The sequence below is a fragment of the Neoarius graeffei genome, chromosome 23, assembly GCF_027579695.1.
Source record: "Neoarius graeffei isolate fNeoGra1 chromosome 23, fNeoGra1.pri, whole genome shotgun sequence".
Classification (NCBI taxonomy): Eukaryota; Metazoa; Chordata; class Actinopteri; order Siluriformes; family Ariidae; genus Neoarius; species Neoarius graeffei.
This window is the reverse complement of record NC_083591.1, coordinates 41815653-41841789: the sequence shown is the minus strand read 5'-3', so window position 1 is coordinate 41841789 and position 26137 is coordinate 41815653. Positions and strand designations below refer to the sequence as shown.

The 26137-nt window shown below is 45.2% G+C and overlaps 1 protein-coding gene across 5 annotated transcripts in view; it reads right to left on the bottom strand.

Annotated features, from left to right (window-relative positions):
• The window catches only part of LOC132871733 (microtubule cross-linking factor 1), a 184566-nt gene that overhangs the window by 51650 nt on the left and 106779 nt on the right, over positions 1-26137 (bottom strand). For 4 of the 5 annotated variants that reach the window (XR_009651334.1, XR_009651333.1, XM_060906191.1 and 1 more), the window contains exons 4-6: positions 23207-23266; positions 20755-22170; positions 7449-7550 (exon numbers count right to left, since the gene is read on the bottom strand). Coding sequence is in view for 3 of the 5 variants with exons in the window: in XM_060906191.1 (XP_060762174.1) it covers positions 7449-7550; positions 20755-22170; positions 23207-23266 (1578 nt within the window). In the remaining 2 variants the exon portion in view is untranslated. The remainder of the gene's footprint in view (positions 1-7448; positions 7551-20754; positions 22171-23206; positions 23267-26137) is intronic. The other variant, XM_060906192.1, reaches the window with a different exon arrangement.

The window sequence follows — 26137 nt, the reverse complement described above, 5'->3', positions numbered from 1 at the left end:
ATAGCCTATATAAATTATTAGCCTGTACAAGGCACGTTTTTTTTTTTTTTCCAGAGAACAGTCAGTGGCCTGGTTCTTAGCGGTGGCTCTGTGGGGAGTTGGTGTCCTAATAACACTCTCCCAGCATCCTCGGTGTCAGATACACTGTCAGAAATGCACAACCGCCAATTTGATACGCCAGTCAGCTCCGACAGCCGTGAAACGAACTTTGAGTTTGTGTGCCATACGTGCGGTAAAACCAGCAGCCAGGCTAGCGCAGATGGCGTACACTGCGTGTGACTGTTCTAGAGGACGTCTCGATGTGTAGGTGGTTTGGCCTCGAAGACTGCGCTTTTTATTCAAGCATTTACTTCTAAAAGTGACCTTGTTCCAGTCAATGGCGATGAAATTTCTATGAAACTGCAGAAGCACTTCATGGAACAAACCAGCAGCAACTCATAACCACTGACTTTCGTAGAGTAGGACAACACCACGTTTAGAACATACCGTAGCTTCAAATATTATTCACCAGGGTTGCCAAATTTCAGCAAGATTTCCAGCCCAACTACACTTTGGGCTGGAAGTAAGTGTTTGAAAAACCACATAAAGGACTTGAAATATTCAGGCATTGGAACAAAGACGCACTTTTTTCTTCTTTTTTGTCACCACTGCACGGGAAACGAGGCCACTGTGGTGCGTGTGCATTTCTCATGGGTACAAACATGATGCACTATAAACCTTTTACATAATCCCCTTTTCCCTCTTTGCATATTTATGTGATATAATTAACAGTTATTCCATAAAATCGAGTCATACATGCATCTCGTCGGCTGTAAGCCGTGTACGATGAGATTGAGTGGAAGAACGGTTTTATTCTACCCATATTCACTGGATTTTGAGAAACTGAGCATTTTTTTTTTGGCATATTCGACCAATAAAAACTTTATACAAAACATCCGACAAAACAATTTCTAAAGATTTTTTTTGGGGGGCTTTTTCCACCCCCATTGGATAGGACAGCGCAGAGACAGGAAACGAGCAGGAGAGAGACAGGGAGGGATCGGGAAACGACCCCGGGCCGGAATCGAACCCGGGTCCCTGGACCCACGGCACAGCGCCCCATCCACCCGAGCCACGACGGCCCCGACAAAACAATATGTGACCCCTCACCGAATCCAGGGACACATGTCGGCCGAAACGAATCCGAGATAATCGCAAAAGAAGCCTTTTTTTCCGAAATTTGTGATTTTTGTTTTTTTCCATCATGTGCAAGTTGAGATCTTGAAGAATGCAATCAGTATTTCAGATAATAGATTGTTTTGTTGGAAAAGAATACATTTTTTGTTGCAAATTGTCTCATTTTTGTCAGGACTGTAGCCTGCTGGAGGGTGTGGGTAAATTACCATATGGGCCATTCACATGATGATTTAAGTCTTTTTTTTTTTTTTCCGCGAATCAGCTGTATGATACGAGCTGAGCTCGTGGCTACTTAAGCTGCATACAGGCATGTAATTTCACTATGGAATGAGCAAGCTAAACAGAGCGCAGAGGAGCTGAAACACCGCGAAGCAAACAGACACACGGTATTTACATCGGAGATAACCATTTCTAGCAAAAAAACCACAACCTCGTTTTCCAGATTGAATGGAATACTTGAATGATCGGATGATACACGGACCGTTCTAGGATTACATTATTCCATCGGAGGCATTGGTGTGTGCAAGGCGCCGTTTCTCTTTCTGATGGGGTGAGTTTATTAATCTAAGGCTGTGTGGTTATTTTTGCATGTAACGGAGAGTGTTGTGGTTTGGTTAAGCCTAGGTCACAACCGGACATACGATTTTTTGGCCGTGTGATTTTTGGCGTTTCCCAAATCGCTGCGTTTTTTTTTTGTTCATGGAGAAAGACGCGCGTTGGCCGTAAGTTTGTCTTGCAACCTGAAAAAAATGTAAGCGCCCGTAGAGTTTGTTTGACATGACAAAGAACCTCTGCAGCTGGTCTGCGGCTCGAAAATCAGCACGTCACACGCGCGCTCTCGTGCTTTTCTTGTGTTTTTTGCATGTAGACCGGCCGTAGGAGCACGTACGGCCGGTTGTGACCGAGGCTTTACATGAAACTAGCGTTGTGTTAGTTGTCATCATCGTGCTTTCTTTCTTACGGTGTGAGTAATTTTTCAACCACAAAACGTTAAAGTATACTTTAGGACTTATTTTTGTACTTCATAATTGTGTTGGGCATACTTTCCATGGAAGGAAAATTGACGTGGTGATCTTTGTTTACATGAAAGTAGTATCGTGCTAGCTAGTAGGGGGTAGGGCTTTCCTTAATGTCATGCAAATGAGCAGCATTATGTGCCCGCCCTGCACCCAGAGTAGTTGAGATGGAAAACTTTGAGGGCGATTTTCTCCCTTTTCTGTTTTAAGAGGTATACACTTTCAAAAGGCCACACATTCTTCAAATATTGTCAGATCTCCACATGGAAGGCATCACTGGAAAGCTTAGAAACTGTACTTTCTGAATCTGCCAATAACTCAAAATCCCCCTGGGCAGACATGTGTCCCTGGATTCTGGATTTGGGCACATTTCTGCTTTTAATGTAAAAAAACTGGCAAAATGACACGAGCAATTTGTGAAAAATGCTATAATTCTTGGGGGAAAAATATGTTCTTACCATCAAATACTTTCATTCCATATTTTGCTGCTTTTATTTGTATTTTTTAGGGTTTTGTTTTCGAGTAGTTTTTATTTCATCCTCGGTTGGTTCAGCAACACGCGCCGCCGTTTTTTTTTCTCTACTCATGGTATATGAGCTGATAGCCTCGTAGTAGAGTAGCCAATCAGAGCGCATGATTGCTCATATCCAGTGAATGTGGATAGAATAATTTGCAGTAGAAATGATTCTGAACATCATGATCATCATAGACACACTATGCAATTACATTTTGATTTTGTTTGTGGAAATTTACTCGATTTCATTCCTAAACTAGAAAAGCACTCGGAGAGCGCAGACCTCCGCCAAGAATCCTTTAAAAAATTCCGGGATCCAGAAGGTGATCCGGATCACCGCTAGAATTTAATGGATTGTTACTTGTGCCCAGTCACACCTCTGGAAAAAATTTCAGAGCAATCTGTTCATAACTTTTTCCGTAATGTTGCTAACAGACAAACCAACAAACAAACAAACCAACGCTACTGAAAACATAACCTCCTTGACGGAGGTAACAAGACCTTGGAGGCCACAGTATTTTTAAACAGCTCCAATTTGTTGGGGGGGGGGACCCCAAAAAGACTCCCCTGGCAACCCTGTCATTAACAGTCATGTCCTCTCGTCTTCTTCAGAGCATGGGGCAGCATGATTTGTACCCCAATGGGCCTCTGATGCCCCTTTTCCACCAAAGCAGTTCCAGGGCTGGTTCGGGGCCAGTGCTTAGTTTGGAACTGGGTTTTCTGTTTCCACTGACAAAGAACTGGCTCTGGGGCCAGAAAAACCGGTTCCAGGCTAGCACCAACTCTCTGCTGGGCCAGAGGAAAGAACCACTTACGTCAGCGGGGGGGCGGAGTTGTTAAGACCGACAACAATAACAAGACCGCGAAAGGTCGCCATTTTTAAGCGACGAGAAGCAGCAGCTGTACAAACGCGAAGTCATCCATTATTATTATTGTTGTTGCTGCTGCTGCTTCTTCTTCCGTGTTGTTTTTGCTTCGATATTCGCGCCAAGGTTTATGCAAACGTAGCGACGTAACTGATGTATACAACGACAAAGACGTGGCTTCCCTTAGCACCGCGAGCTATGGAAAAGCAAACTGGTTCTCAGCTGGCTCGCAAGTTGAACGAGTTGTGAACCAGCACCGGCACTGGCCCCGAACCAGCCCTGGAACTGATTTGGTGGAAAAGGGGTATTAGTGCTTGCTGCTGTTCTTATTTTTGACCACTAGGTGGAATAATGGCTCAAAATGAGGCCGGGAACGCGCTGCCCCACAACTGATCCACACCTAGGAAAGCGAGCCAGTCGACGGAGCCTTAGCTTACGTTGCACCAAAGCAGCAACGTTTTTTTTTTTAATTTGGTCAATTACTATTTCAACAGAATTTAAAATGAACAAGGACTTTATAAACATTCTTAATTTATCAAACGGCTGATATACACGTACACATAGACGCTCTTCCCCACCTGCCTCAACGGACGAGCCGCCACTGGAACAAGCACAGATTTACCACACAAAGGCTTCATGCTAATATTAACCTACAAATCCGAGCATTCAAAATACATGTAGAGGAAGTACAGGAGAAATGTGTTACATGCTAGCCCAGAGCGCCTGAGGCAAATGGTGCATGAGGAATGAGAAATCAAAGCGAACGGAACTGAAATTAGAGAGCAGCAGCTATGAGTTGCATGACCTTCGCAAACAGAAATGTGCTATGGACAATGGCGTGAGATCATGTGACCACCAATCTCATTCATCCATACTGTCGAAAATGCTGAGGTTAAATCACTCAATCAATTGCTTTATGAGGTTTAATTAAAAAATAATAATAAAAAAGGGCAATATGTACAATGCAAATGCACAGCTCTTCGTGGGGACTTTTAGAGTATGATCATTTTCACTCAGGCATTTCTTACATATAGTGGTTTAACTAATCAGTAATCAGTCATGATAAAGATCATTTCTGAGATTTAACATATAAACCTTCGCCCCTTTTTACTGCATAGAGTTGCTGGAGCTTGGTTCGTCTTTAATGTTCTATAAAGAAGTATTAAAGAACTGGTACTGGACTACAATTAAAGGAAAAATCCACCCTGAATGACTCGTATATTTAACGGTTATTCCACGAAATCGAGTCGTACATGAGCTGATAGTCGATGAGGCGCGTAGTGCCGAGTCGGCTATAAGCCATGTATGACGAGATTTCGTGGAATATCTGTTTTATTCTGTCCACATTCACTGGATTTTGAGAAACTTCGCGTTTTCATTTTTGCAAATTTGATAAATAAAAACTTTACACAAAACGTCCGACAAAATCATTTCCGCTTAGAATGTAAACAAACTGGCGAAATGTCACGAGCAATTTGTGAAAAATGCGATAATTATTTGGGGGGGGGGGGGGGGGGATAAATAAATAAATGTTCTTACCATCCGATACTTTCATTCCATATTTTCTTACTTTTTTGTGGCTGTGTTTTCGAATAGAGTTTTTATTTCGTTCTCGGTTGGTTCAGCCACACGCGCCGCCATTTTGTTTTTCTCTACTCACGGTATATGAGCTGATAGCCTAGTAGTAGAGTAGCCAATCAGAGCGTGCGACTGCACATATCCAGTGAATGTGGATAAAATAACAATCTTTATAATTAGCATGTCAAACTTACTTAGCCCGTCATGAATTTCTGAGCTTTTGATGTTATGATGTATTTTCAGTACACATGTAACAATTCATCTAATTCAATTTAATTCATGACACTGGGTTCACAATTCGATTTTACCCACAATAGTTTTTTTTTTTTAAATAAAGAAGAAAATTTTATTCCCAAAAAAGTGCAACATTTATTTTCCTATTCTTTATCAATTTAAATATTCCTTTTGTGAAATAAAAAAACCCCTTTTGTTTCATTTTCTTAAAAACCAACAATAAATTATTTACCCACATTTGTAAATGCTGGAGTAAAATATAATAGCCTATTAAATAAAATATTCCTTTTAATAAAAATGAAAACATTCACAACACACAGGCCTTTTTTTAAGAAACAACTAAACTACCTCCATTTGCTTCTCTTTTCTTTAGCTTTCAGCAATCTGTAAAAACAGAGCTCTGATTTCTTGTTCAGTCTATTTCTACAATCACACAACAGGTCGTTCATTTTAGATCCGTTTTTTTGTGTGCGCGTTTTCGCAGCATTAGAACTGTGTTACTTCCGCCTGTGGTGAAGTCGCATGCATTCCTGCCCTCTGCTGTCTAAACAATGCAATTACAGCTCAGAAAAACTAACATTACGTAGCCTGATAATAATAAGAATAAAAATAATAATAAATCTCAATTCATTTTTTACTTTATCGTTTCAAATTATCATAAATTTGTATCACAATTTATCATGCATCGTTACATGCTCAATTTGTGCTTTAACAGTTTATTCCCTTCAACTACACACTGACAGTGGTGCTAGTGGGATTCAGCCCTCACTTTGTCTCTACCTAAAAAGAGATCGATGCAGCATTGCTTTAGTCCTTTAGTTTGTCCGGCTCTTTCACCTGATCATCTGTACACTCCGCTCAAACAGATCAGCTTTCCAAAGCTTCAACCCATCCATCAACATGCTCATCATCTTGTAGATTGCTAACTAGCCAAGCTGTAACTCAACTGTTTCGTATAGCTACTCTGCATGCTCCGGGTCCAATGTTTGCTGCCTCCTTCATTTCTGTGTTGGACTTCTCATAATAGGACACTGAACACCACTGGAAAAAGGTAAATGAGAAAAAAAAAATCCTGCACTTCTGTTTTAGGAGCCAACAACGAAACCTGACCTTTAGTTCTTACGTCTGAGACTGCTGAAATCTTTTGCGCTTATTTAACAGTTATTCCACAAAATCGAGTCGTACATGAGCTGATAGCTGACGAGGCACGTAGCGCTGAGTTGACTATAAGCCATGTACGATGAGATTGAGTGAAATAACGGTTTTATTCTATCCACATTCACTGGATTTTGAGAAACGGAGCATTTTTATTTTTTGCAAATTCGATAAATAAAAACTCTGTACAAAACATCTGACAAAATAATTTCCGCTTAGAATGCAAACAAACTGGCGAAATGACAGGAGAAATTTGTGAAAAATGCAAAAATAATAATTCTTGAAAAAAAAAAAAGTTCTTACCATCAAATACTTTTATTCCAGATTTTGTTGGGGTATTTTTTTTGCATTTTTTGGGGTTTTGTTTTTGAGTCGAGTTTTTATTTCATCCTCGGTTGGTTCAGCAACATTTTTGTTTTTCTCTACTCATGGTATATGAGCTGATAGCCTAGTAGTAGAGCAGCCAATCAGAGCATGCAATTACTCATATACAGTGAATGTGGATAGAATAAAACCTATTTGACTCTATTGTCTATTAGAGTTCTAAGAGTCACAGAGTTATTATTCCTTCTCACAGAAAGAAGGAAATACAGCACCAACCAACAAATTAGGACCAGAATTGCTCAACAAAGCACAAGTATTTCAAAAATTTTTTTTAATGCATTTCAGGATGGAGTTTTCTTTAAATCGAACGAAGAGGGCATGCATCGTTCGCTCGGCTTTTAGGAGTCGAATCACAAAACAATATTCTGGAGAAATCTTCATGTTTGAGAAATATTCTCAGAACCTCCTATTTTCCTCATCAGTGCTGTATAGGACTTTCCAATAATTATCAGTTTTGAAGTGAAACATAAATAAAAGTCATCAGCACTTTCTGAAGCCCAGGAGGGAGATGGACGAGGCACTGACCTCGGCTCGGACACTGCGCGGCCTGCCGTATCTACTGAGCGCAGGCGCCTCCGGGCCATTCCGCCGGCCGAGGGACCACTCGAACTCCTGCCTCCGGCCGGACTGTGAGTGAGGGAGGGAGGGAGGGAGGAGAGGTAGGGAGGAGGAGAGGACGGGTGGACAGGGGTGGTGGGGTCAGGAGTGAGGCGGTGGAGAGTGGAGAGGGAGGTAACGAGGAGAAGGAGGTGCATGGAGTTGATTGGTGAACGACAACAAACGGAAAATTCACACGATAAGACACTGGATTAAAAATAATAGTACAGAAAATGAGTACTGTTTAAAATACACATTAAAGAAAGAAAGAAAAAAGATAAATGGCTGACGAGCACAACAAAAGAAGAGATGATAATGGAACCACGATGGATCAAGACGAAATGCAAAAGACACAAACAGGCAGAGCTGGCTACAAGATGAAGAAAAGCGCAAAAAGGAAAACCAACTTGAAGATAGTGGCATAGGAAAGAGACGAGAAGAGGACGAGGATGAAAATGAACAGAATCATGGGGTGAAACATCTGAAGGAAACACAACGAAAGAAAGAAGGCGAGAGAGAGAAACAGAGAGAGAGAAGACGAGAGAGAGAGAGCGAGAAGAGAGGGAGAGAAGGGGCCGGGAGAAAAAAAGAATGCAAAACACTTGTTATGAAGCGCATGCAATGAGGGATACATGAGTTTAAAAACCATCAACCGAAACTGTGCAGTGAGCGCTATGCTTAGCACTAAAGACATGCACGTATGTGTGTGCGTGCGTGCACACGTTTGTGTGCTACAGCCATACTGTAAAAGCAGCATGCACGTGAGATGCAGTTCTTAGCCCAAAGTTTGATATAATCAAAGACCTTCATCATGAAGCATTAAAGATGTAGCGGACATCACACTAATGTGCAACATACAGGTCACGGCTTCATGCCTGATGCAATGTCTGTACTGGTGTCTGCTTTCAGTGTGCTGTTACAGTGACGGAACTACAGTACTCGTCTTACAGTGCAAGACAAAATGCGAGGATATTTAAAAACTAGACGAACTGCAAACTGTTTCTCATGTTTAGGCAAAAGGGATCCATTTTGGCCAAACCTAAAACATTGATATAAAAAGCAACATATTGCATTTGATAAATAACTCTCATGGACGAAAAAATAAAACTATAGCTGGGCAGAACGCTTTAAAAAAAAAAAAGTTTTTGCACCAAACTGGGGCCCAGTAATAAGAAAATACCTTTAAAACACACAGTAGCAGTTAAAAGTTTGGACACACCTCCTAATTCAATTATTTTCTTTATTTTTTTATGAATTAAAAGTCACTTCATGTCTTAAAGTAATGATGGGTGTCGTTTCTCTTTACTTAGTCGAGCGGTTCTTATTATAATATGGATTACTACAGTCGTGTTGATTAATACAGCCAATTTACTGTACTTTATTTTATTATACCCCTCATCAAAAAATTCCCATGCAGGGATTGGCCACGAATGGCTCACGTGACAAAATACAGTAGTTCCACCATTGCTTAAATCAAATGTATCTCATGAGGTCAAAAAAAAAAAAAGAAGGATATGGTATGAATCAGTCACGGTATTTAACAGTTATTCCATGAAATCGGGTCGTACATGAGCCGATAGTCGATGAGGCGCGTAGCATTGAGTCGGCTATAACCCGTATACGACGAGATTCCGTGGAATAATTGTTTTATTCTGTCCACATTCATTGGATTTTGAGAAACGGAGCATTTTTATTTTTTTGCAAATTTGATAAATAAAAACTTTATACAAAACGTCTGAGAAAATTATTTCCGCTTAGAATGTAAACAAACCGGCGAAATGACAGGAGCAATTTGTGAAAAATGCAATAATAATTATTGAAAAAAAAAAAAAAAAAGATACGTTCTTACCATTTTGTTGCTTTTTTCTATTTTTTTTTTTTTTTGGGGGGGGGTGGTTCTTCTTCTTTAGGGTTTTTTGGTGGATGGCAAACCAACTTAAAAGGTGCATTACTGCCACCGACTGGGCTGGAGTGTGGAACAGGAGATACTGGCAGGAGGGAAAAAACTCATCTCATCTCATTATCTCTAGCCGCTTTATCCTGTTCTACAGGGTCGCAGGCAAGCTGGAGCCTATCCCAGCTGACTACGGGCGAAAGGCGGGGTACACCCTGGACAAGTCGCCAGGTCATCACAGGGCTGACACATAGACAACCATTCACACTCACACCTACGGTCAATTTAGAGTCACCAGTTAACCTAACCTGCATGTCTTTGGACTGTGGGGGAAACCGGAGCACCCGGAGGAAACCCACGCGGACACGGGGAGAACATGCAAACTCCACACAGAAAGGCCCTCGCCGGCCCCGGGGCTCGAACCCAGGACCTTCTTGCTGTGAGGCGACAGCGCTAAGCACTACACCACCGTGCCGCCCAGGGAAAAAACTATTATTTTAAATACTTGATCCTTTTTGGGGTTTCGTTTTTGAGTAGAGTTTTTCTTTCGTCCTCGGTTGGTTCAGGAACACGTGCCGCCATTTCGTTTTTCTCTACTCACGGTATATGAGCTGATAGCCTAGTAGTAGAGTAGCCAATCAGAGTGTGCGATTGCTCATATCCAGTGAATATGGATGGAATAAATCCTGGATATACCATGAATTGACGTCACAATATCAAGCTACACGGCCGACTTGAGTATTTCTAATTCTTTGTAGTTTGGAATTTTTTGATGAGGGATATAAATCAAATACACCATGCACTGAGAGGCTCCGGTTGAAATTATGGATTCTCTTCGGTGACTGGCGTAGTACTACTTTCTTTGGGGATGCGCTCCTCACAAAATAGTACTCTGCCAGTCACCTCGGAGAATCCATAATTTCAACCGGAGCCTCTCAGTGCATGGTATATTTGATGACTATTTTGGTCTCAAACGCATTAAGGTGGCAAGAAACTCGTCCACTAATTAACTTTTGACGAGACACGTGTTTCCAGGTGACTACCGCATGAAGCTGGTTAAGATAACGCCAACAGTGTGCAAAGCGTCATCAAGGTAAACGCTGGCTACTTTTTTAAAATATGGTATGAAACATATTTTGTTTCACCCTTTTTTTTTGTTTTTTAGCACATAATTCCATGCGTTATTTTCGTTTTGATATCTTCAGTATTGTTCTACAATGTAGAAAATACAAAATACAGAAAAACCTACGAGTGAATAGATGTGTCCAAATGTTTGATTGGTACTGTAAGGTTGTTTCCCTGACCGTAATTGTTTTCCCCTCCGTTTGGTCCCGCCCACCAGCCAGCTCTCCTTTAGGACACTACAGCTACAGATGGTGAAGGTGAACACATGCTTCCTTCAAGAGACATGAAGCCAGAAAACCTCATCTTTGGAGACCTTTGCTTGTTCTACATTACAGCAGCACAACCCACTTGGAAGAAAACACTATCTACACTCTTCCACGTACATGAGTTCACAGACGCCCATGATTGGCTAATGTTACTGTGATTGAGAGAGACGGACTCTACCACCCCTTCTACCCAGAGATCATGGCCAATTTTGCTCTCTAGGCGCCCAGGATGTCTATGGAATCGTCAGGATTCAAAATTACAACAGTGGTGCTTTCTGTTGCACGACTTGAGGGTCATCCAATGCTAATTTTGTTTTGTCTGATCCCCAATACTTCGTCTCATCTCATCTCATTATCTCTAGCCGCTTTATCCTTCTACAGGGTCGCAGGCAAGCTGGAGCCTATCCCAGCTGACTACGGGCGAAAGGCGGGGTACACCCTGGACAAGTCGCCAGGTCATCACAGGGCTGACACATAGACACAGACAACCATTCACACTCACATTCACACCTACGGTCAATTTAGAGTCACCAGTTAACCTAACCTGCATGTCTTTGTACTGTGGGGGAAACCGGAGCACCCGGAGGAAACCCACGCGGACACGGGGAGAACATGCAAACTCCACACAGAAAGGCCCTCGCCAGCCCCGGGGCTCGAACCCAGGACCTTCTTGCTGTGAGGCGACAGCGCTAACCACTACACCACCGTGCCGCCCCCAATACTTCGTAGTTAGAAAAAAAGACACTCATATACTCCAACCATTTTATCCTCTAAGAAAAACTGCTTTTATAGGGTCTGTCTTGCTATGCAGATATGATCCTAGCTAGCTAGAAAAAACATAACAGATGATGACCAGCCACTGAAATTCACTAGATTTTATGAACTGTATTATATGTAGCGTATTACAACCCCAATTCCAAAAAAGTTGGGACGCTGTATAAAACAAATAAAAACAAAGTGAAGATTTGCAAAATCATGGAAACACTATGTCATTGTAAATAGTACAAAGACAACATATCAAATGTTGAAACTGAGAAATTCAAAATATATGCTCATTTTGAATTTGATGTCAGCAATGAGTTAAAATTATTTGGTTAATTGGGAACAGATCAGTAACATGATTGGGTATAAAAAAGAGCATCCCAGAGAGGCGGAGTCTCTCAGAAGTAAAGATGGGGGAGGGGTTCACCGCTCTGTGAAAGACTGCATGGGCAAACAGTGCGACAATTTAAGAATAACATTCCTCAAATGTAAAATTGCAAAGAATTTGGGGATCACATCATCTATGGTACATATCATCATTAAAAGATTCAGAGAATCTGGAGAAATCTCTGTATGCAAGAGACAAGGCTGAAAACTGACACTGGATGCCTGTGATCTTCAGGCCCTCAGGAGACACTGCATTAAAAACAGACACGTTTGTAGTGGAAATCACTGTATGGGCTCAGGAACACTTCAGAAAACCATCGTCTGTGAAAACAGTTCATTACTGCATCCACAAATGCAAGTTAAAACGAGGGTTATGTATATAACCGCGGTTCTATGAGTTTCGGATGACCGCCAGAGGCGGTGCTTTCAGCACATGGATATCCATCACACGAACGTGCAGGTCGAGTAATAGTAACAACAAAGTCACGTGTGACCTGGGTGACGTCACCCCGTGACCCCGGCATAAAAGACCGGTAAACCCAGGAAGTGACCTCTTGGCAAATCTTCTCGTGTACACTCCGAGTGACTGCCAAGCTCTGGCGGTCATCCGAAACTCATAGAACCGCGGTTATATACATAACCCTCGTTCTATTTCGTTTCTACTGACCGCCAGAGGCGGTGCTTTCAGCACATGGATGACTAATACCAACCAGGTCATGAGGAGTGCCTACCCGTACCCAGTGCTGCTGCGACGGGCCTGGAATGACAGCCGTCGCCACAGGATTATGTGGGACGACATTAAGACGGTAAAACCTGGTGAAGGTGCAGCTGGAAGCCCAGGAGGCTGCGCTGCATATGTCTGAAAGGGGCACGCCCTTCAGTGATGCCCATGAGGCTACCACGCCCCGTGCAGAGTGCCCCCTGGCAGCCGGAGGAATCGGGAAGCCACTGTGCCTGTAGGCATGTAATATGGCCTCGACTATCCACTTGGATAGCCTCTGCTTAGAGAGCGCCAGACCCCTCGACGGTCCTGTGTGGCACAGAAACAGGGCGTCACTCCTACGGAAGCCCTCTGTACGCGACACGTACACCCTGAGGGCGCGAACTGGGCACAAAAGTTCCGACCTCTCACCATGGCCCGCCTCGAACGCCGCAAGGCTAAGGGGCTGGTTGACGAAGGTAGCAGAGAGGGTCTTTGGGAGGAAGGAGGGGTTAGGCCACAGGGTGACCCCACTGTCGCCGGAGTGCCACTGCAGGCACTCCCCACTGACTGACAGCGCGTGTAGTTCCCCGACGCGCCTCGTCGATGTAATAGCCAGAAGAAAAGCAGTCTTCAGGGAGAGCCATGAAATGTCTGCCGTGAGCAGGGGCTCAGAACGGTGCGTCGCAGAGAGCCTGCAGCACCAATGAAGGTCCCATGTGGGTACCCGGCTCCGTCGGGGGGGGGGGGGGGGGGTCTCAACCGGAGAGCACCCTTCAAGAAACGTGCCACCAAGGCGTGGGACCCCACGGTCCTTCCCCCAACTCTGGCATGCTGAGCAGAGATGGCAGCTGCATAGACCTTGATGGTGGCAGGGGTAAGACCCTTATCAAAAGCAGAGACTGGCGGAACAGTCAAATGGTCGGCAGGGGGCAGCATGTAGGCTCCTCCCCCCGAGTTAAGCACCAGTTGGAGAAAAGCCTCCATCTGTTGGCATAGAGGGCATTGGTGGGGGGTGCCCGAGAGCTTGCAATGGTATTGACCACTGCCGGCTCACAAGGACCTCGCAGGGGGTCCGGCCCTTCAGCGGCCATACCCAGAGCTGCAGACGGGCTGGATCCGGGTGCCAGATCTGCCCTCCCAGCTGTGATAGCAGGTCAGTCCTCACTGGCAGGCACCAGGGGTCGCCGTTCAGAAGTTGCAGCAACTTGGGAACCACACTCTGCCCGGCCACCGGGGGGGCGACAAGCAGCAGCCCGTGGTGGTCCATCGCAACCCTGTGTAGGGTTGGCATGATCAGCAGCAGAGGGGGGGAGGCATACAGCAGTTGCCTCGGCCAAGCATGCGCCAGCGCATCCTGGCCCAGGGGACTGGGCCGTGGAGGCTGAACCACAGAGGGCAGTGTGTCGACTCCCGGCAGGCAAAGAGGTCCACCTCTGCCCTGCCAAAATGTTCCCAGATGGCGAGAACCACCGCTGGGTTGAGTCTCCATTCCCCGGGATCGGGGTCCTGGCGGGACAGCAGATCTGCTGCCCTGTTGGCAGTGCCTGGCAAGTACATGGCACGCAGGCTCAAGAGATGTCGATGGGCCCACCGCAGAAGTTGGCCAGCCACTTCCAAGCACTGGAGGGACTTTGTGCCTCCCTGGTGGTTGATGTAGTACACTACCGTAGCGTTGTCCGTCCGCACCAGAACGTGTCTGCCGGTCAGGCCTAGGAGGAAGTGCTGTAGGCCGAGGAACACAGCCCGTAGCTCCAGCACGTTGATGTGCTGCGCCCGTGCAGCACCGGGTGGAGGTGGAGACCGTTGAACCACCTCTGAAGCGGCATAAGTCCAGAAGTCCCAGCGGGACCAGAGAGGAGGCTGCCGTAAGCATGCCCAGCAGGCGCTGAAAGGTCTTCAGGGCGAGTGACCTACCCCGTCCGAAGCGGCCAAGCAGTAGGCGGATGTTGTGGATCCTTGTCTGGGAGGGAGTTACCATCAACGACCTCGAATCCAGGTGCACGCCCAAGAGAGTCGTCTCCCGGCTGGGCACCAGCGAGCTCTTCTTGTAATTCACCCTGAGCCCCAGCTCTACGACATGCGAGAGCACAGTCGCGATGTTGGTGCGGGCCTGAGCTGCTGACCGTGAACAGACAAGCCAGTCGTCCAGGTAGGGCAGGACACGCAAACCCCTTGCCTGAAGTAGTGCCGATGCCGCTGCCGCACACCCGGTGAACACACGGGGTGCCAGCGATATCCCAAAGGGCAGAACATTGAACTCGAAAGCCTGGCCCTCGAAGGCAAACCGCAGGAACTGCCTGTGGTGTGCACAATGGGAACATGGAAGTAGGCGTCTTTCAGGTCAAAGGTGACAACCAGTCGCCCGCCTGGATGTGGTGTAAGACATCCACTGTACGCAGCATGCGGAATCTCATGGTCCTCAAGTGGGAATTGAGGGACCTCAGGTCGAGGATCGGGCGGATACCGCCGTCCTTCGGAACCAGAAAATACCTGGAGTAGAACCCACCTTGCTGTCTCTGCCTGTCGACGGGAGAGACTGCTCCTTTCTCCAGGAGGGTGGCGATTTCCTGCCGGGGGACGAGGGACTTCCCCGGATGGCTCACGGTGGTGTTTGACCCCATGAAACGTGGTGGACGGCGGCAGAACTGGATGCGGTAACCCTCGGTGAGGGTCACCAGCACCCAGGGGTCAACGCTCTCCAGCTTTGGAGCTGTTCGCTGGAAAAGCGGCCGACCGCCGGCGCGCTGATGTCAGCGCCGTCCAGAGCGCCCCCGTCGGTCACCATGGGGGCGACAAGGAGTGGACTGGGTGTAGGGGGCGGCACCGCGGGTCCGGGAGGTGGTGGGGTGGCGAAAGTCATCAACCCGTCTGGTCTCCTGGCGGGTGCGTGGCCGAGACAGAGTCGGTGTGGGCCCCCTGAAGGACTGGGCAGCATTGCCATGGTGGTGGGCCTGGCGGGGGCCAGCGAACTGCTGTTATGCCTAGATGACCTGGGCACTCCGATCCAGGGCTTGCTGAGTGGCTTCGCCAAACGGCTCCCCGGGGACAACAGGGAGAGAGTGCAGCACACGCCGGTCGGGCTCGGCCAGAGGGGACTGTGCCCGCCATATCTGCTGGCGGCCGAGGGTGAGATACGACATCAGCCGGCCCAGTTCCCGCGACGAGTAGGCAAAGGCCTGGAGCCGCGTCACACAGCTCCCGTGATGCCGCGCTCGTCCCCTCCAGCGTCTGGGGGTCCATGACACCTGGCTGGCAGAAGGGAACTTAAATAGGGCGAGAACGCTCCAAGTAAGTAGCCCAAAATAAACTATCAGGCGGAAATAAGAAATAAACGACCGGGCGAACACACCCGTGGTCGGGAATATTAACAAGGATGGCGCCGTGCGCTACAGAACTGATAAACAGCGGCGAGAAACACCGCTTTAATTTAAATGAATGAAGACCGCTTACCTGAGCGACAACAAACCGGCCTCCAGCAGCGAGGACACGCCTCGGAGGGCTAGTCAGCTAACTCCACCGAGCGAGAGCGCTCAGCTTAACGGAGTAACAACCAATACGAATATAACACACAAGACAGCCGGCCCGTGAGCAGGCCGGAGACAAGACTACACAAAACAAGCGGTTGATAATATTAACAAGGATAGGCACTGTGCGCCACAGAACTGATAAACAGCGGTGAGAAACACCGCTTTAATTTAAATGAATGAAAGCCGCTTCTCAATGTTGGGCATCTGCAGGAGGCCATAGGTAGGGGTGTCCTGCATTGCCGCCAGGGCCCTGCAGTCACTAGGGAGGTGGGAAGGCATCTAGGGTCCGCCCAACACCTCTGTAACTCCTCGATGTATGAGGCCGAGGGCGGAACAGACAATGAGGAAGGCTATGTGGGACCTCTGAAGAAAGCGCTCTGATGCTGGGCCACCGGGGCGTGTCCAACCCCAGACGGGCCAATGCAGCCCTCAGCGTTGGCTGGATGCTCAGGCACATGCAGTCTGCGCAGGCCATGTCCGTCAGCCCCTGCCGCAGGTGATCAATACCCAGGCATGAGGGGCACTCGCGGTGGCCGTCCTCCGGTTCGAGGGGGACCGGCAGTTGGCGCAGCGAGAGAAGAGGTCCATGACGCCTGGCTGGCAGAAGGGAACTTAAAAAATAGGGCGAGAACACCCCAAGTAAGCAGCCCAAAATAAACAATCAGGCGGTAATGAAAAACGACCGGGCGAACACACCCGTGGTCGGGAATATTAACAAGGATAGGCGCCGTGCGCCACAGCACTGATAAGCAGCGGCGAGAAACACCGTTTTAATTTAGATGAATGAAAACCGCTTACCTGGGCGACAACAAGCCAGCCTCCAGCGGCGAGGACACCGCCCCGGAGGGCTAGTCAGCTAACTCCACCGAGCGAGAGCGCTCAGCTTAACGGAGTAACATTATGAATACAACCCACAAGACCGCCGGCCTGTGAGCAGGCCGGAGACAAGGCTACACAAAATAAGGCGGTTAATAATATTAACAAAGATAGGCGCAGTGCGCCACAGAACTGATAAACAGCGGCGAGGAACACCGCTTTAAATTAAATAAATGAAAACCGCTTACCTGAATGAGGACAAGCCGGCCTCCAGCGGTGAGGACACCGCCCCGGAGGACTAATCAGCTAACTCCACCGAGCGAGAGCGCTCAGCTTAACGGAGTAACAAACAATACAACACAAGACCGCCGGCCTGTGAGCAGGCCGGAGACAAGGCTACACAAAATAAGGCGGTTAATAATATTAACAAAGATAGGCGCAGTGCGCCACAGAACTGATAAACAGCGGCGAGAACCACCGCTTTAAATTAAATGAATGAAAACCGCTTACCTGAATGAAGACAAGCCGGCCTCCAGCGGTGAGGACACCGCCCCGGAGGACTAATCAGCTAACTCCACCGAGCGAGAGCGCTCAGCTTAACGGAGTAATAAATCAATACGAATACAACACACAAGACAGCCGGCCTGTGAACAGGCCGGCGGCGAGGCTACACAAAACAAGGTGGTTAATAATATTAACAAGGATAGGCGCCGAGCGCCGCAGAACTGATAAACAGCGGCGAGAGGAACGCCGCTTTAATTTAAATAATGAAACCCGCTTACCTGAAGCGAAAACAAGCCGGCCTCCAGCGGTGAGGACACCGCCCCGGAGGGCTAATCAGCTAACTCCACCGAGCGAGAGCGCTCAGCTTACGGAGTAATAAATCAATACGAATATAACGACAAGAAGAAAAGAGTTGGTGGACTTAGCGCAGTTTCTTGGAGGGTGCATAAGCACAGCCCCAACCCTACGGGTAACGAAACTACCACAGCGCTTTGTCCAAATTTCAATCCAACTCGCAACCTGCAAACGCGAGAAGATGTAAGAGGTCACTTCCTGGGTTTACCGGTCTTTTATGCCGGGGTCACGGGGTGACGTCACCCAGGTCACACGTGACTTTGTTGTTACTATTACTCGACCTGCACGTTCGTGTGATGGATATCCATGTGCTGAAAGCACCGCCTCTGGCGGTCAGTAGAAACGAAATAGAACCAGATATAAACAATATCCAGAAACACCGCCACCTTCTCTGGGCCCGAGCTCTTTTACGATAGACTGAGGCGAAGTGGAAAAAAAAAAAGTGTCTCAAGGTCTGATGAATCAACAGTAGAAATTCTTTTTAGAAATCATGGACACCACGTCCTCCAGGCTAAAGAGGAGAGGGACCAGCCAGCTTGTTATCAGTGCACAGTTCAAAAGCCAGCATCTGTGATGGTATGAGGGTGCATTAGTGCACATGACATGTGTAGCTTGTACATCTGGGAAGGCATCGTTAATCCTGAATGATATATACACGTTTCAGACCAATATGCTGCCATCCAGACAAAATCTTTTTCAGTGAAGGCCTTCCTTCTTTCAGCAAGACAATACCAAACTGCTTTCTGCACATATTAAAACTGCATGGCTCTGTAGTAAAAGAGTCCAGGCGCTAAACTGGCCTGCCTGCAGTCCAGACCTGTCTCCCATTTAAAACATTTGGTGCATTATGAAGAGCAAAATATAGCAAAGGAGACCCCGAACTGTTGAGCAACTGAAATTGTATATCAGGCAAGAATGGGACAACATTTCTCTTTCGAAGCTACAGCAATTGGTCTCCTCGGTTCCCAAACGTTTAGTGTGTCGTTAAAAGTAGAGGTGATGCAACGTCAAATGTGTTGCTGACATCCAATTCAAAACGAGCATACATTTTCCAAAAAGCAATAAAATTTCAAGTTTCAACATTTGATATGTTGTCTTTGTACCATTTTCAATGACATATAGGGTTTCCATGATTTGCAAATCATCACATTCTGTTTTTATTTACAGTTTACACAACGTTCCAACTTTTTTAGAATTGGGGTTGTGAATGGGTAACATTACCAGTGCTAGTTCTTTGACATCAGCTTAAATGTGTCACAGGCTAGGAGACCCAGAATAAGCCTCTGCGTATTGTTACTTTGCCTGCAACACATCTGATCCAGCTAATTGGCTAATTAACCAGTGCTTCCTGAGTCGATGTGGATATGTTCAAGAAGGAAAAACACCAACATGCAGGAGAGGGGTACTCCAGAAACCACAGAATACATTTTCGTAGAGTAACCAATAATGCTTTAAATAACAGCCTATAACATTAAGTGACAGCTAAACACTCTTACCCAGTGTGCAAATAAGTTTGCATTTCTGGGCTAGCTTTCGATAGTTGTAGTATGCTGGATGAAGTATGAACTCAAGCCTTTGGTGGGAATCCTTTTGTCCACTTCTAGACCCTGACCCTGAACCTGACCCAGCAGTTCACAGCAAACAGGAGAGAGCAAGCAAGGAGAAATGGAAGCGAGCAACTGTGGATGTATGGGTAGATCCAGGTTTGTACAGACAACAGCATTTATAAGGTGTGGGGTGTGACTGCGTGAAGATCGCCTGGGTAGGGTGGGGTGGGGGGGTTTAGGAGGGTCTTTGATCAACTTGGATGGTGTGCGTTTATGTGCATGTTTAATTATATCTAGATTTATCCCCTTGTGGGGGTTATAACAACCTACAAAACCTCAAATTAGAATCAAATCATCATGGCTCTTGGTAAATTCATTCTTTTTTGGATGTATAAACTAACATGAGATACTCTGAAATGGAAAGTAACACGGATCTCACTTAGGTTGAAATGTCTGACTGGAAGTGTTTGGATGAATTTCTGAAGTAAAAAAAATAAAAAATATGGAGTGGGGCGGCACGGTGGTGTAGTGGTTAGCGCTGTCGCCTCACAACAAGAAGGTCCGGGTTCGAGCCCCGTGGCCGGCGAGGGCCTTTCTGTGCGGTGTTTGCATGTTCTCCCCGTGTCCGCGTGGGTTTCCTCCGGGTGCTCCGGTTTCCCCCACAGTCCAAAGACATGCAGGTTAGGTTAACTGGTGACTCTAAATTGACCGTAGGTGTGAATGTGAGTGTGAATGGTTGTCTGCGTCTCTATGTGTCAGCCCTGTGATGACCTGGCGACTTGTCCAGGGTGTACCCCGCCTTTCGCCCATAGTCAGCTGGGATAGGCTCCAGCTTGCCTGCGACCCTGTAGAACAGGATAAAGCGGCTAGAGATAATGAGATGAGATGAATATGGAGTGTGCAATCTGAAATGCAGACTGAAGCATACTGAAGCAATGAAACTGCACTGTGGGCTATCAAGCTGTAAATTATTCCCATGCTTAGACATGCCATTATGTATGTCTTGAAGCAACAATACTGCCTCAAATTATAACTAATATGAACAAACTATCATCAAATGAATGAGGCGCCCACTCTATCTCGACCCAATAGTATAAAACCAATATCTCTGATGAACAGATGTGTCTTTGTGGTGGATCTGTCCTTAAGGGACACATGCCAGGCAGGATTAGGTGATTAGATTTACTTGTTGAATTTTGTTTAAGATAAAGATTTAACCACTTTGCCATTCTTGCTAAGCTTAGGAAGAAGGAAGCAGCAGAAGATGAGCTTAATCATGTCTCAATGTAGCAGTGACAGGAGGCGCTGCAAGGCTTGGGAGTAGACACACTGAGGAAAATGTGATCTACCTGAAAGTCTGTCGATAGGTCCCTTCCCAGAGTTCCAATAGGCGAGTCACGGGACATGGAGGTGACCGTTGACAAAAAGCTGCTCGACTCTGTTAGATTTGGCATTGGCGAAAGATCATCGCTGCGGTCCCTCAGACCTTCGCCCAGGTGGTCCACTTTCTCCATGAAGGCATAAAGCTCTGCCCGGAATGTCCGCATGCGGGCATTGATGGCATCTAGCACCTGAGACTGAGAGTCAGGCTTGGGTTCAACAGAGTCTCCGTCACCCCTGAAGTCAGAACCCTCCCCCACAGAGTCGGCTCCGGTCACAACAAGACGCCCCTCACAGATCAGACTGTTTGTGTCCGAGATGAGCCTCTCCACAGTCTTCCCCAGCCGCTCAGCCTCCCGTTTAATACCACCAAGCATCTCGCGATCTTCCCGCCTCCGTTTCGAGAGCTCTGCCCCTCCAAGCTCACCCACATCTGACCCCTTCCCAGCACTCCCAAAACCTGAAGTGGCAGTCTTCTCAAACAGGTCCTCAGAGTCACTCTCTCCACCCACTGGACCTTCTCGTTTTGGGTGGAGCAGTAAGAGCCGTCCTGTCTCATCCTCCTCAGCATCCCTGCGGCCAGCGTCGCTGTCAGCATCGCTATCACGAGGACTTGCAGAATGAAGGCCCAGGTGAGCAGCCAGGTCACAGCGTTGCATGTTTGAGATCAGCACACGGTTCTCGTACTGCAGCTTCATCACCTTCCCGCTCAGTTCGTTAATCTGCATCCGAGCAGTTTTCAGCTCCTCTTGCAGGGACACTATGCCACTCACTGACATGTTTGCGCCACTGTTGCCAGGCTTCAGCATGGCCAAAGTACCTCCACCTTCTACTTCCTCAGCTTCGCCATCTGAAGGTCCGAATTTGAAGCGGTTGAGCTCGGTGGTCAGCTGTTTGTTGCGGTCCTCGATCTCGGAAATGGAGCGCCGTAGCAGCTCGGCCTCCTCCTCCACAAACTGCAAGTGGCGTCGCAGCTCAGTGGCAGACTCTGGAGCGTCTGCACCAAATGGAGACGTAGGCACACTGGAGAAAGGTTCGCGGCCAAAACAATCGCGCTCATACTGGCAGCGCAGGTCTTCGTTCTCAGCCCGCAAACCGCGGTTCTCCACTTCAAGCTCCACAATCTTCCGGCCCAGAATATTAGCCTCCTCCTCGACAAGCTTGAGACGTAGCCGGAGTTCGGCTTCACGTGTGCTGTGCGGCCCACCACCCGGTGCCTCGGCCAGGGGTAAGGGACTATCCACATCCCCATACACAGACTTGTATTTCTGCAGCTCTTGCTCCAGCTCATCCTTTTCTCGGCCAAGCTTGGCCATCTTCTTGCGCATCAGAGCTGATTCTTCTTTAGAGAACTGCAGCTGACATCGCAGGTCAGCACTATCCTCCTGTACCAGGGAACAAATGTCAGTGTTCATGTTGAAGTTTGTTTTGAAATTTATGACAATTTATTATTCTGCTCAATGAATTCCTATCACAACTTTTGTTTGTTGAAAACAACAACAACAACAACAAAAAAAACTTGCACTTGCAATGTACCTCCCCCTGCTTATCTTGAAATACAGACTGGGGATGGTGTGTCCTTTATTGTATTAGCATATAGTATCGTAATTAAGTTAGCAAAAACATACTGAAAACACATTTGCTCCTTTTAAACTTAAATCTGACTTGGACAGGTTTGAGTTTCTCTATCAGTATATTAGGAGTGTCCAGGTTTTAGCCAAAATTTCTTCAAATGAAGGCTGGAATTTAAAGATTGAGTGTAGCTTAAATCAAACGCCGCTAACAGTGATCGTGACATGGCTGCAAATATTGCTTCTGTCAATCTCTCCATTTCAGTTTTTAGCTGCCATGTGATACTATACAACCCTGTCCAAGTGAAGACGAAACCACTCACACTGTTTTTATATTTGAGCTTTTTATTACCTCTGCCAATGTTGTTAGAGGAGGTTATGTTTTCGCCTCCGTTTGTTTGTTCGTTCCCAATGTAACTCGAAAAGTAGTGGCTGGATTTTGATGAAATTTGGAGGAAAGGTGGGCCATGGGCCAAGGAACAAGTGATTTGATTTTGATGCAAATCCAGATACGTATGTGGGTCCAAGATTCAGACATGTATGCAGATCCAGGATTTTTTTCGTCTGTTCCCAACGTAACTCAAAAAGCAGTGAACGGATTTTGATGAAATTTTGAGGAACGGTGAGCCATGGGCCAAGGAACAAGTGATTCAATTTTGTAGCTTGGCGAAGGTATACACCCTACCAAGTGCCTTTCTAGTTTTATAAAAACACATTTACACAGGTGTCTAATTACATAACAGCATTTTTCCAGCATGTTCATAGACAGTGTGTATGTGAAAAAGTAGCCTGATAGAACATGATGTTAATGTACGTACTGTAGGTATAAGCATGGTTTAAAAACACAAACCTGAGACAGAGATTTCTTGTCCTTGAACGTTTCCCGACTCCCTCGTCTCCTTATTGCCATCTGAAAAAGAACGAGAAAAACAGATCTAAGTATAGAAAACAAATACCTACAGCGTTACTACAAGACACAATGAACCTTACGAGAAAATGATAACGGATATCGATTCCAGAGTCGCTCTAAGTGCCTCTACTCTCTGGATATCAATGAAAAGTACAGCATTACACAATGCTGTTCAGCAGAATGCATTATCCCATACTATACCACAGTGCTGCTGAATTGTCGATTCTGATTGGTCAGAAGGTACAGATTCTTTTTTTCTCAATAGCACCTCTGATAGTAGTATCAGCGGCAAGGTTTACGTTAATGCGCTCATTCTAATATGATATAGTTTCTATAGTAACAACTTACACATGACCCCAAACAGATTATAAAATATTGATATGGTGAAACTTGCTTTGACGAGATGTTTATGTAACATGGTTCGAGGGAATCTTCAATGTCACAACATTAAAACTGACTATAATTTTAATTAAACAACCACCACCACAAAAAAAAAAAAAAGCTAGCATGAAGGTCACATTCCCTTCAGGTCCAAAGTTTCAGACATAGTGCTTTTTGCCTTCTTCCATGCCGACCCATAAAGTTACTTCTAGCCGTTTTAAAACACAGAATTCAAGTAGGTACAGGTATAACAAAGACCATTTTAACTTTATTATAAAAATTGCCTTTTTTTTAAAAAAAAAATCACCTCGGTTAAGGCTAGGCGATAAAACGATAATGACAATCACCACAATACAATTGTCCCCAACATAAATAGGAAAATGTTCAATATAATTAATTTCCTGCCTATAGGGAATATAAAGTTGATGTCACACTGTGTTGAATTTTGGTGAGCATTGAAAACAATTTGGCAACTGATATTTTCTTTATGCGCCACACTGAGAGGGTCCCACGGCCTTTCTGTTGCGGAGTTGGAGGTCGCGTTTTGATTTTCTGCTGCGATTCTGAAAAACGTCACCATGATCGGTCAAGTGCTGCTGCACCAAGAACTACCATATTGGGTTACACCATCACTTAGGGAGAAAACTGGGCAATGGAATATGTTTTTTCACCATTCCTATGTGATTTGAACTCATGCATCAGTATTGCTCACAACATGGCAGGTATAACCCTTTTCATGAATAAATGTGACTGATCAAACCCATTGCTTATGACTAGGCTTGTAACAATATATTGCAATGTAAATTTATGATGATTCAACTCGATGAAATTTAAAAAGAATATTCTATCAGCCTGCGTAATCTGTCCATTTTTCCTAGCTGAAATTGTTTTGTTTAGCCAGCAGTATTGTACCAATAATATACAATCGTGGAAATGCACATGACTTCACCATAGGTGGAAATAACACAGCTCTAATGCTATGAAAACACATAGGCATTTCCTACCTATAATTGTGTTGTTTAGCCAACCGTACTGCAACAATAAAGTACAACAGCAGGAATGCATGTGACTTCACCGTAGGTGGAAGTAACACAACTTTAATGCTGCAAAAACGCACAAAAAATGGATCTAAAATGGGTAAGAATCGTTGTGTGATCGACTGTACAAATAGATTTAATAAGAAATCAGAGCTCTCTTTTTACAGACTGCTGAAAGCTAAAGAAAAGAGAAGCAAATGAAGGTAGTACAAATGTTCATAAAGGTTTATTAAGAAAATACCTATTTGTTATTAAAATTCATGTTTAATAAAAGGAATATGTTAGTTAATAGGCTATTACTTTCCTCCAACTTTTACACATGCGGGTAAATTATTGTTGTTAGTAAGAAAACGAAAAAGTTTTTATTTAATAAAGGGAATATTTAAGTTGATCAAGAATAGGAAATGTTGCCCTTTTGGTAATAAAATTTTCACCACTTTTTTTTTAATATCGTGGGAAAAATCGAAATGTGAACCCAATATCATGAATTGAATTGTGAATTGAGTGAATCATTACATGCCTACCTACAATAAAATAATCACATTGCTGAATATTTCTGAAAAGTTTTGCCTTTTGTTTGGTTTAATTCTTGGAAGATTGAAAGATACTGAACACAGTTGAGATTTTTCTTTGATCTATTTATTTTGTTGCTACATTATCAGCGAAAACACTTCAAATCGAATGTACAAGGGTTTGGCACGTTGACCAGAATGAAGATTTCTTTGTCTATTTATTGTGTTACTGCAGAAAAACGTCTTCAACTGATGTAGTTTTACAAATCATCCATTCGATGTGTGTTGTAAAGCTGGAAAACACAAAACTTTTATTCTACATGCGTCACAAGCAGGTCAAAAATCAACTGCACTTTCCTTGCTGGATAATATAAAAAAAAAAAAATTCAACATGACAGGACATGGTATGAAAACCGTGCGACTCCACAGCGTCTCATCCGTTTCCCAGTTCAACAGTTTCACTGCTGTAAATGCAGGAGTGTGCGCTCTCAAAGTAACAGTACACAATTACCAAAGCTGAATGAAATAACCGATTCTAGATATTTAAAAAAAATTAAATCAAATTTAATGAAAAAAAAATTTATCCATTTTGATTGTTTACTTTTAATATTCGAAATTCCAAAAGTTATAACGCAAATTATTCTATCCGCATTCACTGGATATGAGCAAATCGCATGTTCCAATTGGCTACACGACTACTAGGATATCAGCTCATATACCGTGAGTAGAGAAAAACAAAATGGTGGAGCGGGTTGCTGAAGCAATCAAGGACGAAATAAAACCTCTACTCGAAAACAAAACCCCAAAAAATGCAAAATATATTTTGCATAAAGTATTTGATGGTAAGAACTTATCTTTTTTTTTATTTTTCAAGAATTATTATTATTGCATTTTTCACAAATTGCTACTGTCATTTTGCTGGTTTGTTAAGCAGAAATGAT